This window comes from Diadema setosum, chromosome 8 (genome assembly GCF_964275005.1).
Source record: "Diadema setosum chromosome 8, eeDiaSeto1, whole genome shotgun sequence".
Taxonomy (NCBI): Eukaryota; Metazoa; Echinodermata; class Echinoidea; order Diadematoida; family Diadematidae; genus Diadema; species Diadema setosum.
The window spans coordinates 8,085,859-8,103,313 of record NC_092692.1 but is presented as its reverse complement, the minus strand read 5'-3'; the positions used below and the strand labels follow the sequence as shown (position 1 = coordinate 8,103,313).

The 17,455-nt window shown below is 37.9% G+C and overlaps 2 protein-coding genes across 2 annotated transcripts in view; one reads left to right on the top strand and one right to left on the bottom strand.

Moving 5' to 3' along the window:
- Positions 1-3,760: 3,760 nt before the first annotated feature.
- LOC140231783 (uncharacterized) overlaps positions 3,761-17,455 on the bottom strand; it is a 35,280-nt gene continuing 21,585 nt past the window's right edge. The window contains exons 10-14 of the mRNA XM_072311938.1: positions 9,600-9,713; positions 7,272-7,385; positions 6,548-6,676; positions 5,504-5,702; positions 3,761-4,159 (exon numbers count right to left, since the gene is read on the bottom strand). Coding sequence (XP_072168039.1) covers positions 4,096-4,159; positions 5,504-5,702; positions 6,548-6,676; positions 7,272-7,385; positions 9,600-9,713 — 620 coding nt within the window. The 3' untranslated portion in view covers positions 3,761-4,095. The remainder of the gene's footprint in view (positions 4,160-5,503; positions 5,703-6,547; positions 6,677-7,271; positions 7,386-9,599; positions 9,714-17,455) is intronic.
- On the top strand, positions 15,332-16,255 carry LOC140231443 (uncharacterized). Its single transcript, XM_072311568.1, has one exon. The coding sequence runs from the start codon at positions 15,332-15,334 to the stop codon at positions 16,253-16,255; it is 924 nt and encodes a 307-aa protein (XP_072167669.1).

The following is a 17,455-nucleotide window of genomic DNA, read 5'->3' as shown; positions in this document are numbered from 1 at the left end:
AGGAGTGGTTATGATCGGCTACGGAGCAGAACTCTTTTTTTTATATATATATTTTCACCATTATAATGTCAACAAACAAAATCAACAAAATGATAATCATCTATGAAATGAATTCTCGTATTCTATTCACTGTGTAAAACTGGAAAAAAAAAAAACAACTCCACGAATTCACAAAAGCTGTTCAAATCCAGTCGATGGATTATGCAAATAGCAAGCTATATAATAATGTTTGCCTCATTTTGCCACCTGAGAAGATGGCTGAATAGCCAATGCTCAGGTGCACCATAATGTAGCTGATCTTCCATGGGGTCCAGATGATTAACGGGTAATGCATCCTGCTTTTTGCGATGAACGAATGAAGCGGGATCCTAATATGTGCACGAGTTCTGCCTCTCCTACACAAGGGACCTCCATTTAATTCCCTATCCAAGGGACAGAATATTTTGGCCTCTAGAGGGGATGGTACGATTATACACATCATTGCTCAATTAGACGTGGGAATCGAACCCGGGTCTTTTGGACCTGGAGCAGACATCCTACCGACTGAGTGCATAATGTATGTCCGTTGGCAAATATTGCATACACCAATGATACACGCTCTCTGACTAAAGGACTAAAGGACTAAATTAAAACCATGGATTTGATTTAAACCATTTCAGTGAATTCAAGTCCAAGTGTCGGGTTAGTTACAGCATGTACGGAAATGAGGGGTAGAGAAGCAGCTAATATTCAAATTACAGGGGAATGAAACCAAACTAGGTCTAGTTATGTGGATTGAGGGAACGCAGCAATATCATAATACAGCAAAGTTTGACGAAAATCGGACAATCCGATGAAAAGTTGTGAATTTTTAAAATTTTGGTCCCGCCATCGTGGGATGAGAAGACTACAGCAGTTGGGACATCACGCATGGACAACTATGATAAAGAAAATATTTTTTAAAAGTCAACAAAATGTAATATTTTCCTACTTTTCTAGCATATTGAAAGACCGCTTGACTGAACCCCCTTTTTTTTTAACGTGCCAGAAACAAATCGAGGGATAGTGTACTTTTCCGAGAAAAATGAAAGTTTGCGGAATTTTCTCATCCAGTGATGTTGGCATAAAGACACAATGAAGGATTGTCTGATTTTCCTCAAGCTTGTCTGATGTGTTTGCTAATATCGCCGCATTTACACTCAGTTCACATGAATATTTGAATTTCATTTCCCTTTAAGACAGCGATCGTATACTGAGAAACTGAGAAATGATGCTGAGAAATGAGAAAAAAGATTCGGTTCGGTTGCACTCAAGTTCTTTAAGCTCCTTTAAGAAAAATCTCAAAGCCAATTTTCTAAAATCCTATGTTTAATTATTTTGCCGTAATCACTTGAATTTTTTTTTTGCATATACTCAAATGATGCCTCGCTCGGATGACTTCATTTGTTTGATCAACTTGCTCTTTTCTTAGCATTTATACCATAAGTTAATCATAAACATTATATACTATACCTTGTACATCCCGTAAACATTGTAATATTCTCGATATTTTGAATTTTGCATGTTACGTCACTTCTGACATTGATATACTGTACTAAAACCTATGTTATATTTTTGGATCCCACATCCTACAAGCTTTGCTTTTTAGTGGGTTCCTCCTATTAAACGCCAATTATGTCCTTATACATTTGCAGTACATTTGTGCATTATTGGTTCAAACTGACCATTGTGTGAAAAACATTTCTGCTTCAAATCAAATGGAATATAAAACTTGTATGAAATGTGGAATATGGAACATGAATTAAAAAAAATGATAAATTTGGAAACGAAAATCTTGAATTACATTATGTTCCAAAAGAGTACTGATTTTTTTTTTTTTTTTTGCAAGTTGTGACATTTGTCTACGTGAACATACAGAAAAGCCTAACCTGCAGGGTAGTCTTGGTACTTATAACCTCGTAATTATAGCCTTCAAACTCTTCTGATGGAATATTTATATAATATTGGATGGCCTTGAGATTAATACAAGGAAATATTGGACGAGCTACTGCACAAATATTGGACGAGTCGAAGACGAATCCAATATTTTGCTTAGCGAGTCCAATATTTCCTTGTATTAATCGAAAATAGGACATCCAATATTATCATTATTATCCTACAGAGGATTTTAGCAAAGAATATTTTCACTTACGCTTTCTGTCTCCGAGTGCTGTATGGTCTCGTACAGTGTACTTGATCTTGACATGGGGTATGGTACCGGTACACTCTTCAGTGCAAGTTAATCTACTTCATTCCCTGATAAAACAGTGATCTATGTATCCATGGTAGTCGTCATGTTACTGTTAGGCCGAGATCTATCAATCGCTAATTTAAACCAGAATTAGATGTTCTTGTATCCGAGATCTGAGACACTTGATTCACGTCACATCTACCGTAGATCGTGAAAGATTTACTTCAGTATAGTACTGTAGTTATATTGCCTACTGTACTTAGTAATAACACATTATGCATGTAAATGCAAGCGGCGGCGGCCGGCTACATGTATTTGTATATCGCGCGCGGGCTATCTAGCAGTAGGGCTGAGCTGATCAATCGTCGCCGGCCTGCACAAAAAAAAAAAAAAAAAAAATGCAACTTGTTTTAATCAAACCTAAATTTAATTTCCTGGTATGAAAGTGATATTTTGAAAAATTGTATGCAAAACAATTTCAACTAATTGATATATGAAATTTGTTTGTATAAACACAGAATTTTAGAAGAAACGATAGTTTAGTTAATTCGTGATTGACCAATCAGAGACGTTTTTACTTCATATTTCAGGTTATCTCGTATATATCTTAGCCAATCACGGTGCAGTTTATAAAAACTTTGGGGAATCCCCCTCTTGCCGTCCAATATTTTAAATATTGGTCGCCTCGGCAAAAAATATTGGTCGAGTTCAACAAACTTTCAAGTGGGTCGGAGGTTATGAGGTGCGTCGACAAAATAACACTTGAATTCGGGCTCCAAAAACCCTCTGTATGGATAATAATCCACTATGTCCACCCCTCTCCAGTCTGCGTCTGTAGTCGCCTGACAGGTGAGATTCGACACGTTTGTGTGGATGCATTCTGAGTACTTCGATACATTTTCATTGATAAATATACATGCCTGGGTACATAAAATTATCATTAATAACAACAACTTGAATAAGAAACTTCGGGGAAAAATCAACTCGTATCTTACGTTAACTTTAATATGTGGCGTGAGTCAGACTTTAGATTGAAAATTGTATCTAGATATATCATATTTCAGTATACAAATAATGCACAGATGGCAGAGCGTTAGTGGAGATGCAGCGCACTAGAGGGCATTGACAATGTAACATACACAAGGCGCAGCGGAGTGCATGTTTCCCAATATTTTTAAATACCCGAGATCGACCTGCATCTCCACTAACGTCACGAACTTAAATCTGGGCATTATTTGTTTTATGAAATGGTGCTATGAACTATTTTGTTTAACCTTAATGGGAAAATATCAGTCAGTTACATGTAGAACTTTCTCAAAAGCCAAGACATGGTTAAAAAAAAAAGTGACTGAGGGCGCTTGTCACAGGTGCGAGCTGGTAAAGTATGCAATTGTGACGTCAGTCACGCGCGTATCTCTGAGCGGTCCTTAGTACCGGTCATTAGTACGCGGTCAATGGTTGAAACTTATGCCCGCTGCTCATGTTAGGCGAAAAAAAAGAAAGACTGGTCACGTGTCTGTTCTCAGTCAATCATTTGATTAGGATCCATTTAACCATTCTGTATTAAACAAACAAGAAGAGATAACACAATACAATAAAAATATTCGTAGTACAAAAAAAAAAAAAAAAATCAGTATAAACCACCGTCCATGACAGGACATTCTTTGCTAATTTTCAAGTCTCAAGTACGTCCCTGAAAGACCATTGAAAGCACACAACGAATATACAAAGTTGATTTATTTATCTATTTTTGTCAACTGTTTGGACACGACTATATCTAAAATGAGTAATTTGTCACAGAGATGGTTATCATTTTTTTTTCTGGTCCTTTCCACCGTTGGGCCCATTCACTCCCGTCTTGACTAACATGGAGTCATGGTCCCTCCTTAGGGCACATATTGGGCAGGGGCCTGGCTCTGCATGTAGCGAGTCCACCGGTCTTGCCCGACGCTGTTAGAATGGAGCATAGAAGTGGTAGCATAACAGTAGTGATTGAGAGACAGACAGACAGACAGACAGACAGACAGACAGAGGGTGGGTGAGAAGGAGAAATACAAGTAGATATGATGAGTTATTTATCCGAGATTTCTGGAACTGTGTGAACAAGACTTTCCCATTTCCATCTCCTCTTCCCGCTGTGATCCCTGTTATACCTTTCCCCTGCATGTCTTTCTTTTCTTATGGAGTCTAAATGCCTCGAAATGTTCCAGCAGTAGCACGTATTTCGTGAAATAGGGCACAAAACAAATTTAGTGGTTGATGATGAATGATGATGATTATCATTATTATGATTAATTCATTCATTCATTTATATGTTCATTCATTTATTTATTTATCTATTTAACTATCTATCTATTCATTAATTCATTCGTTTATCTATATATATGGCATTTAAATATACCATACGAGAGAAAATCACATTACATGATACAAAGAATGACAATGTTTACATAATGGAGTAAAACTTTAAACTTAAATATACACTACTAGTACCACGTACACAAACACATGAATGTGCAGTGGGCTCCGTTAAATTATTTCAGAGTCCCGTGTTGTATGTCCTGGTTTATTTAGACAGACAAGTAAAATGTGTAATGCTATTTTTTAAACTTGAAATTTGCTACTTGTAACATTAGGACTACAAACTTATTCATATCATATCATATATATATGAATAAATTATAATTTATGCAAGTCTGGATCCTGCTTTAGAAAGATATTGTGTAGATAAGGAATGCCAGCAGTAAAGCGTGCAATTAAATGGAATACAATGTAGTTGAAAACGTTAAGGAGATAGAATTGCGTCTCCTTGATAAAGTTATTATGAGCACATAATGTTTTCCTAAAGCTGGATCAATGTAAATAATATATATATGAAGAGTTTGTTCGCAAAAACCGATAACTCCATGTTTGCCAAATGGAGATATTTGCGATTAAAGGTCAAGAAAAATAAAGGGAATAATAAGAACATTTTTGCTTCTTTTGACCATAACTTCAAAAATGTACCTTTATGTAATGACCAATGTATCATTTAAAAGGTATTATTTTGTACTTTATGACAGAGACCGTACTTCAAAATCTTCAAAAATTGACTTATCGGTTTTTGCGAACAAACTCTTCATATATATATATATATATATATATATATATATATATACCTTGCTGGAAAGAGCATAGTTTCCCGCAGCGTGAAAAGCAATGTGAAACACAGTGCGAAATCTATTCACACTGTGTTCTTTCCAGCAGGGGCTTGATAATTATTCTTTCCTTTGATTCATTTCTAATCTTTCTTACCGGTTGGACTTGCTGATGTCACAACACGTGTTAACGGAATTCGAGTTAATCCAAGTTGTGTAAAGCACTTCTTCCTCGTCGCACAAATGGCACTGACCGGTCCAGCTTGTCGTGGATTCACCATTATTGCTGCTCACAGTGAAGCCAAATGTCGGAAATGCGCATGTATTGTCTGCGAATCCCACCACCATGCTGTAGCCTTGGTGATAAAAATCATGGTTATAAAATTTGTTGATGATAACGTCGATGCTGAAAAAAATTATGATCACGCTAAATATTATTGTTTGTGCTATCTTCATATTAACATTCTTGTTATTCGTTTGTCTGTTTGCTTGTTTTATTTTTCAATCGGAGAAGATGGCTGAATAGCCCATCTATACATCTGCACTAGTTGGTCTTTCATGGGTTCCAGTTGGATGTGAGGTGGGACTACTTCACCGGGTTATGCACCCTGCTCTTTGCGACGAATAAAGGATGCGATGCAAAGCGACACCAAATAGCACTATACTGCTATTTTTGGTGCAGTGAATAGAACACTATTCAGTGGCGGATCCACCCGCCCCTTTTATTTTGTAAAGGCGCCCCCTCTTTACGGAATTCCTGGATTTGCCCCTGCTACTTGTATTCTATACAATGATAACAACATAATGACCTATAGTCATCTTACGATGCGTACCAGAATGTGATTTCGGAAAGCAACGCGCCATAAATTCGATGATGATTCAATAAAATACTTAAATCTAAGCATATACAATGGAACTGCGGCTTCTGGGCTTAACTAACTATTTTGGGCAGCTGAACTACAACTAAAGAACACCGTCAAAACAGTGGAAGTAACAACGCCTAAACTGTTTTACGAAATGCGTCAACAGCAAGCGTTACATGGCAGGAACCAATAAGACAAAAGCAGGTCTTGTATGATGCTTTACCATCAAAACTTAATACATTATTGATTAAAAACATTTTCTTTCCTCCACTACCCTAACCGCTTACAAAATGACTGAAAGTGATTAATCACCCAAAATCTACTTTAGGCAAACTTACTCTGGACGCCTGTCAACATCTGGATGTTGGTGGTGTAAGTCCCAAGCAACATCCCGGTCGCGGTGCGTTCAATGGAGATTCTGTCGTTACATTCATTGTACCATTCACCTTCAAGATCACAGAAGTCAACTGAAAGAGAGGAAATATTTCATGATTAAAATGAGAGAACCTGGGATAGGAGAAAGACTATCAAGCAGAAAACAAACGTAATAGAGTACAAATTGATGCTTCACAAAAACATATCTACGAAACATGCCTCCGAAAATATGTTTTTCAACTACTAGTATTTTACAAGAACAGTCCAGAACAATCATGATAAGAATAAAGATTTTTTTTTTTTTTTTGTGAGAAAACTAATTAACTCTCTTTATGCACACCTCATGACTATCTTTTTATTCACAAGGTGAAATTTGGCATTGGAGTGTATCTGTATGTGTTTTCTGAATGTTTATTATCTAGCAATAATCATAATAACTATTATTGAAATTTAAAAAAAAAGTGACAGGAGCGCATAACACACAGAATAATAGCATTCTACAGACCATGATGCTAAAATTGTCTTCCCAAGTATAAATTTTTTATTGTTTTATCTTTACATTCAAAGGTTTCATCTATAATAAGGAAATCTCTATGGGCATATCTTATCCGTATTACGTCCACAATCTATACGCATCGCTGTTTTTTAAATGTGTGACTTCCAAGACAGCAAATGAAATTTTCCTACCGTTTTGGCAGTTGTCGCCAGAGTAGCCGAAGCGACATTGGCACGTGAACATGGCCAAACCATTCACACAAGTACCACCGTTCAGACAGGGAAGGCTGGAGCATTCGTTGATGTCTGGTGGAAGAGGAAACGGCAGAATTAAGAGGAGAGGCATCTACTTCTTCAAACAGCAATAATGATAATGGTAATGATAATTATGGTAATTATGATAATAATGAAAATAATGATAATAACAACAATAATAATAATAATAATAATTATACAATAATGATAATAATAATAATAATAATGATAAAGATATTGATAATAATAATTATAATTATAATGATACTATTAATAAAAATAATTCTAGTAACAATGAAAATGATAATAATTATAATAATAACAACAACGACAACGACGGCGAAAACAACAACAACAAACAAGCACCGGTTATATCCGATGGTTGCATGGTACAGTATGTCCGGCCTTCTCAAAAAATACAATCAGATTTCTGCATTGATAACTTTCAAAATGGTTAAACAATCTGAATGTTATTTCAGGGTGTGAAACAATTCTTACCTACATCTTACAAAAAAGAAATGCCCATTCGATTTGGTTAATTGGTCACAGGGAAATGTTGATCATTGTAGATCATGTCTATGGAATCGTCCTTCCAAGTGTAGCACTTGGATGCTCTTGGCATTTTGTAAGGTGTGAGCGCAATGGACAAAACTTGGAAGGAAGGCATTCATTGCTCTACGAAGATCCCAATATTTTCTCTGACCGCTCCAAAGCAACTCGAATGAAGTTTTCTGTAAGATGTACGTAATAAGTTATAGTTTCACACCTTTAGAAATTATTATTATTTTTTTTTATTGATTAACAATTTTTAAAGTTCCTCTGGCAGAAAGTCTGATTGTAATTTTGATTTTCTTTTTTTTTTTTTTTTTGGGGGGGGGGACAAACGGAAGAAAGTGAATGGTTATCAATGTGATGGAAAAGAACATTCAACATTTATGGCAGTCAGGCGACTGGTATGTCTATTCACTACTGCACTAGCTCCATTACCACATGCCTATTGTTTGTTTGTTATTTCTTTGTTTGTTCACTTTCCCTCTGAGAAGATGGATGGGTAGCACATATTCAACTATCCTAAGCTGGTCTTCCATGGGGCGGGACCTCTTCACCGGGTTAAACACCCTGCTCTTTGCGATGAATGAATGAAGCTGGATCTTTTACGTGCATGAGTTGTGACTCTCTCATACAAGGGACCTCCATTTCGTGTCCTATCCGAGGGACGAAGTGTTTTGCCTCTTGGGACGGTATGATTACACATAACATTGCTCTGTGAGACTCGGGTATCGAACCCGGGTCAGACGCGCTACCGACCGCGCCAACTCACCGCCCTGTGTGAGGGTGCCTGTCTATACTAGAGTTTGTTTGCAAAAACCGATAAGTCCATTTTTGAAGATTTTGAAGTAAGATTTCTGTCATAAAGTACAAAATAATATCTTTCAAATGATATATTGGTCATTACATATAAAGGTACATTTTTGAAGTTATGGTCAAAAGAAGCAAAAAAATTATTTTCATTCTCTTTATTTTTCTTGACCTTTAATCGCAAATATCTCCATTTGGCAAATATGAACTTATCGGTTCTTGCAAACAAACTCTTCATATATCTATATATATATATAATAATAATACTATATATATATATATATATATAGTATTATTATCATTACTAGTCAATGTACCCGTAGAGTGTCAGAAATCCTCCATGGGGATTCCCCCAGAAATGGTCAAGGTCACTGGGTCAACAGACGTCAAATATCTGTTTTGCGCTACTCCTTGGTCCGATCTTGGCCAAACTTGCTGGAAGCATAAGTAGGCGTACACCAAAGAGATTTTGAGGAGAAAAATCTCTTTGGCGTACACCTGGGAATCCCCATATCCAGAAGTAGACTTACATAGCGCCCTCTATCGGGTGTCTGATTATATTTCTGGGGGAATTCCCATATAAGTAAGCCTACTAGCGTCCTCTATCGGGTGTCTGAAGTTATATGACCTTTGACCCCAGTGACCTTGACCTTTCCAAAAATGAACCCCTCAAGGGCAATTTCGCGGTCAACCTGCATCCACCCACTAAGTATGGTGGAGATCGGACCAAGGACCTGTGAGGAGTAGAGGAACAAACAGACAAATGTTGCTCGAATTATAGTATGATTATTATTATTATTATTATTATCAGTATTATTATCAGTATTGTCATTATTATTAATATTATTAATATCATCATCATCATCATCATGGAGGGGAGGGGGGGGACAAAAGAACAACTTTTACCGTTTTCACAGTTCATTCCAGTAAATCCTGGAGGACAGCTGCATTCATAATCAGCCCCAACGTTGGTGCAAGTAGCCCCGTTGACACAAGGGTCACTTCGGCACGCATCCAGAGCTAGAATTCAAGAGGAGAGGGACATCGAGTAAGAGAGAAGGGGGATAGGGTATACTTATCCGGAATACTCCACTGAACTGAATATGTCATCGATAACCATGGCGACCAAATTGTAATACGAATTTTCTCAAAATATACGTATAGATTGAATGCAGTAATATTGGTAGAACACGTCAGAAGAGTTTGGGGAAAATCCAACAATTCGTCCAAAGGTTTCTAATTTTGGCAATTTTGGTGACGAGACCGCTGGATCAGAAGGCTACAACAGATCATGACATCACATATGAACTACGGTATAAAGAAAGTATAAAGACAATTCTATAAAATATCATTTCATATGAAAAGCATGCAGTCCCTGAACTTGCTACGGACATATGTCAAGGGTAATAATATTCCCTGTGCTTTCTGAAAGAGGTTAATCTAATATGCTCTTTCATTGTACGAAAAAAGGAAAGAATGTTGGATTTTTTTTTTTTTTGGGGGGGGTATTTTCTTATATCGTAGTTCATATGTGACGCCATTATCTGCAGTAGTCTTCTGGGCCCTATTGCATAAAATCCTTACCGCTGGACTTACCGCTCCTTTCTTGCGGTAAGTCTTCAAATCAGCGGTAAATTTTACAATCCTTGATGCTGATTGGCTGTGACGCCTAATTTTGACGGTAGTTACCATTGAAATTCAACGGTAAGTTTCATGCAACGGGCCCCTAATCCAGCGGTCTTGTCACCAAAACTTCAAGAATTCATAACTTGTGAAAGGATTGTCCAATTTTTTCTCAAACTTTCACTGATTTGTTCTCTTAATATTGCTGCACCCATCAAATCCACATAGGACTACATATTTGGGGTAAATTCCCCTTTAGTTGCACCTCAACATTACAAGTTCAGCCAACTGACGGAGGAACGTAGGATTCTGCATATACATAGGCATCGTGTATGACGCATGTTAATTCATCCAGAGGACGTCCAAACACAGTATTCTTTACTAGTACGGTATCAAATTACTGTCATGCTGTTTGCAACATACTGCCGGCAACCCATTGTGTGACTCTGATGGGAAATTTTGTTTGAAAAGGGGGCATTCTGTACTACTTTCTGTTCTGAAATAGTTGTTTCAGGTCAGAGTCATTTAGAAATAGGTTCGTCGATGCTGTTTAAGTGATACTCTCCGACAATGAATACATTCATTTAATTTACATTTAAATACAAACGAATGAAAGTTAGGTGACATTAATGATTTTCATTTTCACGGTATAGCACGACTATAAAGTAATCATCGTAAATTATACTTTTCTACGACGTTGAGCGGTAGCATTATGAGGCTTGATCAAACATCAATGCCGTTCTATAATACAGGATATGACTTTGCAGCTGTCGTTGACTTTGTTCTCATAATAATCATGCTTATTATAACTACTCTCCCCGACACAATTGCAACTGCTGGGCCTACTATTACCACAAGGTATGATAGCACTGTTACCGTTTTTCATTTGTATCATATGTAGGCCCAATGAAGGAAGGCAAAACAATGGTGGAAGATGATTTCTGACCCTTCTCGGAACCAATTTTGGCCTTTATAATCTATTTCTTTCTTTTATTTTGATATCAACTTTGGATTCAGTTTGTAAGTATTTATCATAATTATTTTACTGTTGCTTTATACGTAACTTTGTATGTATTTTGTGTTGTTCACATGCAGGGCGCCTTTCTGAATTAGTTGTTTGTTTGTTTTTTTACTGAAATGGCTACTTTGTGAAAATGAAATGGAACAAAAAATAAGCAGATAGATAAATATGTGTGCCATATCATTCTATCAATGTATGTTAATTCTTGTTAACTCATAAATCTTTCAATTTCATTTCAAAGTAGCATTCTTCCATTATCGATAATTTATACAATGTAGCGTTCATTCCATTAAGACCAGACTACACTGTCCCGGATGATTCAATGGTCTGGAGACGGACTGTGGAGCCGGGAAATGTGCAAACACCGGGAAATGTGCAAAGCGGGGGCTACGACGATGGTAGCCACCACGTTATAAGCTGCAGACGTGAAATTTCTTTAAAGTAGGCCAACCTTCTAAAAATGTGATAAAATTGTGTTCTATTACTCTTAGTTGTACAGAAAATTTCTTCAAATATGTATTCCTTTTGCCATGCGTAGGGTTTTCAAGAAATACCTGAAATTCGGAATTCTACCCGAACGACCCCACCCCCTCGTCTCGGTCCCTTTCGAGGGGCTGAGATGGGGGGGGGGGAGGGGCTCCACCTTCTCCCGGTGAAAATTCGTCATAGATTTTTTTTTTTCAAGAAGATGGAGAAAATTTGGAAAATCAAACATATTTCAGTCATTAATGTCTTCATAGCACTAACTTAGTTCTATCTTTTTCGGTTCTACAGGAGATTTTTTTTTAAAAATCCAGAGTTTAGGACTCTGAGGCTTCCCCCCCCCCCCTCCCACTCCTCTTCGGCGGGGGCGGGGGATCATTTTAACAAAATCAAAATCAAGTTAGGTGAAAATTCATTAAGATTTTTCAAGAACATGTGGAAAATGTGGAAAATCCCCCTCCTCCCCCTCACACCCCTCTATCAGGGCACCCCTGGATCCGTCATCATCAAACCTGAAATTTCAGTAACTATAGTATCTGCATATATAACATTAACGTATCACCTTCCACGCATATCACCTCCCACGTACCCGAACAATTTTCGCGAAAAAAAAAACAAAAAAACATTATGTTCGCTGGGCCCAAATATTGGAACGAACTCCCTATGGAACTTGTAAGTTGTACCACTGTAACCTCATTCAAACGAAAACTGAAGCAATATCTTCTTAGCAGCTACATTGTACGGCATGCATAGTGTATAGTTCTTGTTGCTCTTTATGTTACCCCTTGTCTATCCCACCTGAGTCCGGCGGGATCCTAACCATGAACACTATTTTTGATCAGTTTGCCTGTTGCGCTCTTCATGCACCTATTGTTCCACTCGGTTATCGAAATTCTCGCGCGTGACAGCTGTCGGTTACTATGGTCACACGGAATGCTTGGTTTTAGGACCCATGCTGGAATGTTACTTCTGGGCTTTCGGTATTGTTTACATTCACGACAAATCTCATCATTCCACCTTCTACTTATGTATTTATGTCATACAGTTACGCCATCTTCTATACTCAGCAACACACCCCTTGAATCTCTGCAGTTGTTGTTCCACCAATGTCCTTACTAAGTAGTAGGTTATACTGCTGCAACATGTGACCTTTCTGTATTTTTATTTATTGACATATATTTAATTGGATTTTTTGTTTTGTTTGTTTTAATCAGTTTTCCCAGTTATAATTGGTCTTTTAAAAAAATCCGTATTTTAAACTTCCCCTAATCTGATTACTCACAGGACCTGCGGCTGTACAAGCTAATGCTTTTACGCATGCCCCATCATATTTTTTTCGCATCATGACCACAGTTTAAGTCGCATGCATACAGACCTTGTGTTTATACCAAATCAAACTTCTGTACATTCCGATGAAGTCTCATCTAAATTATATTTTGTATAATTTTCGTATTTATATACTTTATTGTGATATATGTGAGAAATATGAAAATAAATTGAAATTGAAAATTGAAATTGAAATTAACGTAGTTCTATCTTTTTCGGTTCGACACAAGAAAATTATAAGGGCACCCCTGGATCCGTCATCATCAAACCTGAAATTTCAGTAACTATAGTATCTGCATATATAACATTAACGTAGTTCTATCTTTTTCCGTTCGACACAAGAAAATTAAAAATTCCAGAGATTAGGAATCTTAAGCTTCAGTTCCCCCCCCCCCTCCCCGAAAGGGGACTAGGGAGGGGAGTTGAAGGCCCCCCCCCCCCACTTCGCCGCGTGTCCTGCATCCCTGGATATGCCATTAAACTTGAACTACTGTCACCATTGTCTTTATAGCACCAACCAAGCTCTATCTTATTTGGTTATAGTATATAAGAAGAATTTTGATTAAACCGTAGTTCTGGGGCTTTGAGGTCCCCCTTTTTTTTCGGGGGGGGGGGGGGAGGGGTATGACTAATCACAGCAAATTGAGATCCCATTGCCATAATGGTGCTACCTGACAATTTTGTTGTCAAGGATCTTATTAAGAAAATATTAAAGGTGGAGGTTCATGCGCAGTTTTGACATGGAGTTTACCTACCATCTTTATACACAGTATTGCTAAAGTAAATGGTTTGCACATTTCCCGGCGACGTTTGCACATTTCCCGGCAAAATTGAACTTTTGCACATTTCCCGGCGAGACATTTGCACATTTCCCGGCGTTTGCACATTTCCCGACGTTTGCACAATTCCCGGCGAGACGTTTGCACATTTCCCGGTGTTTGCACATTTCCCGGCGTTTGCACATTTCCCGGCTCCACACGGACTCCGCATATTCCCCAAGAATCCAACGATCGCCCATTATCTCACGGCTGTCGCACATCCGAGGATCACGACTTTGAATCAAGAAGGGTTATTTGGTTCGATGTACGAGGTAAGGCTTAATTCGAAGTATCCTTCGGAGACTTCGTCACGCGGGGACTTAAAGGACAAGTGTTTTTTTTTTTTTTTTTTGGGGGGGGGGTCTTTATTAAGCAAATATTGTTCAGCAAAGTATAACAAATAAACACAAAAGGTATACATAGAATGAATCCTTTACAGTGATAGCTCTCAGTTACATATTATGTAGACAAACTGTATATTAAGATGAAAAATTTTACCAAGTATAACAAAACACAATATACAACAGACAAAGCGGGTACTTTGAATGAATCTTGCAATGAAAACTTTCAGGTGTGGACAAACTAAATCAAGAAGGGAAAATTCTGTCTTACCGCATGTTTAAGTTGATCAAAAAAGCCATTTCTTAAAGTGAGTGTGAAGCTTACCCTTCCCTTCAGCAATTTTGTACTCTACATTACGTTTCAATTTAACCAAGTTCAAAAAAAGCTTTAAAATCGAGAGAGGAATCTTGAAACTTTGATCTATAAATATAAAATTTCAAACATAAAAATAAAAAAATTTATACACACATCTTTGTGTGAGTAGATATCAATTCCAAAAATACAATTGAATTTTGAAAACTGTCTACAAGGGGCCACCTGTTTATTGATTAAGTCAGACAGTTTGCTCCACAGAGGACGGACCTTTATACAATCGTAAAAAAAATACATGAGCGTTTCTGGTTCTTTCTCACTGAAGTGACACTTGTCTGAATCTGAACGTTTAATTTTGAACAAATATTGCTTGGTGCAAATAGAGTTGTGAAAAAGTTTGCAGTAAAAAGCCCTCATCTGGGTTTCTATGGAACAGGTAAAGTTCAAGTAGTGTACCCTAGACCAATTTATGCCTGAATCATCTAATTAGATAATCATCTAATTCTGAATCATCTAATTAGAAAATTTATGCCTGAATCATCTAATTAGATAGATATGACGTCAAAGTTGAGTGTCAAAGTTGAGTGTCAAGTCTTGTCCTTGTTCAAACATAAATTACACCTTTTTGAGGACATTTCAACTGGAGATTTTTGACGTGAGTACTGAGGATGAGGACACATTTCTTCGAAATATAGGTTTTTCATTAAACCGATATGCCTACAGGTGGAAAAGCTCAAGAAAAATCTCGGAAATCCCAAAGGGGCAAGTTGTCAGAGAATGACCGGCGAAGGGACAAGACCCCCGCCGGTGAGCCCGGGGCCGAAGAATCGAACTTGAGCTCAGACGAGGAGTCAACTCCAGCTGGTCAGTCAAGCAACCATAGCTTCGACAGCACCCTGAAAGACGCCATTGAACGCCAAATTGGGCATTCTCTGCGCTCACCGGACCTTGTCAAACAGATTGCCAACGAAGTTTTTGAGGTGATTGCTGCGAAGCTCGAAGAGCGTGTAACGTCCAAAGTGTATAATGCTGTGTCCTTGGACCTTCAAAAGCACGCTGATGAGCTTAACGCCATGAAAAAGAAAATCTCGGATATGCAGAGAGACATAAAAAAACTCGACGACAGAGACGATGCTGAGCAGTACAGCAGGCGAAATTGCTTGCGAGTATACGGCGTCAGAGAGGACCCAAATGAACGCACTGACAAACTGCTGCTTGATCTCTTCAACTCCAAAATGGGCCTACAAATACCTCCTGATGCGATCGACCGCAGCCATCGTATAACTCCACGTCCATGGCAGGATGGCGCCGCCGAAGATCGCAACGCGCCTGACGATCGAACCTCATCGTACGCAGATACAACCAGAAGGAAGGGACCTCGGGCGATTATCATCAAGTTCAGCCGCTACAACGCGAGAAGCGATGTCTACAAAGCCCGCACTCGACTGAGGGACATACAAGGACCCAAGATCTTCATCAGAGAGGACCTAACTGCTAGCCGAGCCGCACTTTACAGGAAGCTTGTCAATAGCAGAAAGGCGAAGACCTGCTGGACACAAGACGGCATCATTTTCGCCCTCAACAAAGACGCCAAGCGAGTCAGAATCTCATCTGCACTGGACATCGAAAATATGTGAGACTGATCGTTAGCATCTCTTGTGTATCAAATGTATAGTAATATATATAATATGCCTTATAATGTCAAATACCCATGTATAAGTTGCCGCAGAGATGTGAAATGGGATCAAAACGCTATTTTATGTGTATCATGTGATAAATGGAGTCACTTAAAATGTTCGAGAGCATCTCGAGATATATTTAATTCCGAGGTAGATTTGGTTTGCGACAAGTGTATTTTTCAAGAACTTCCTCGATTTATTCCATCAACAGAAGTTGAAGATAACTCAGATGGTGTATCATTACACAGTAAATATGATTATGGTAATGCCAAGAATATATTTGATAAAATTCGCTCATTACCTGGATTTAATATTGCTCATCTTAATATTAATAAAGAATATTGACGAGATTCGTCACATTGTAAGCAATGAGAAAATTCACGTAATGTCATTATGCGAAACCAGACTGGACGACACGATCTCTGATATTGAAGTAGATATTCGAGGCTATCAATGTATAAGGTTAGACAGGAATCGAAATGGTGGTGGCATTGTGACCTACATCAAGGAAAATGTTGAATTCAGTGTCAGAAAAGATTTATTCATTGACGGTCTAGAGCTTATGTGTATTGAAATTTTTTTTTGCCAAAGCAAAAACCTATTATTATAGTATATTGGTACCGTCCTCCAAACTCCCACGATGCGATTTTTGATCAGTTTGAAACTTTACTACAGTCGTTAGAATTTTCCTCAAAAGATGTTATAATCTACGGAGATTTGAACTGTGATTTAATGAAGAAACCTTGGTCATGTCAATCGAGACGGCTTCAACTTTTAGCTGAAGATTTCGATCTGAAGCAATATGTCGACAAGCCGACAAGAATCACACCGTCGACAGCTACATTGATAGACGTGTTGTTTTCATCTTGTAAGGATAAAGTGAAATTCTGTGATGTACTGCCGTTATCAATTAGTGATCATTATATGATCGTTTGCTCTTTAGGTAAAGACAAGGCTGGGAAAGGTTACCATAAGTTTACATATTGCCGAAATATGAAAATGCTTAATCTGGAGGACTTTAAGGCTGATTTAGAAAAGATTAGCTGGGATGATGTACTGGGTGAGTCAGATCCAAACAGTGCGTATGACAAATTTTCTCATAAGTTTATTCCTCTATTGGATAAACATGCCCCCCTTCGAAAGAAAAGAATACGGCAT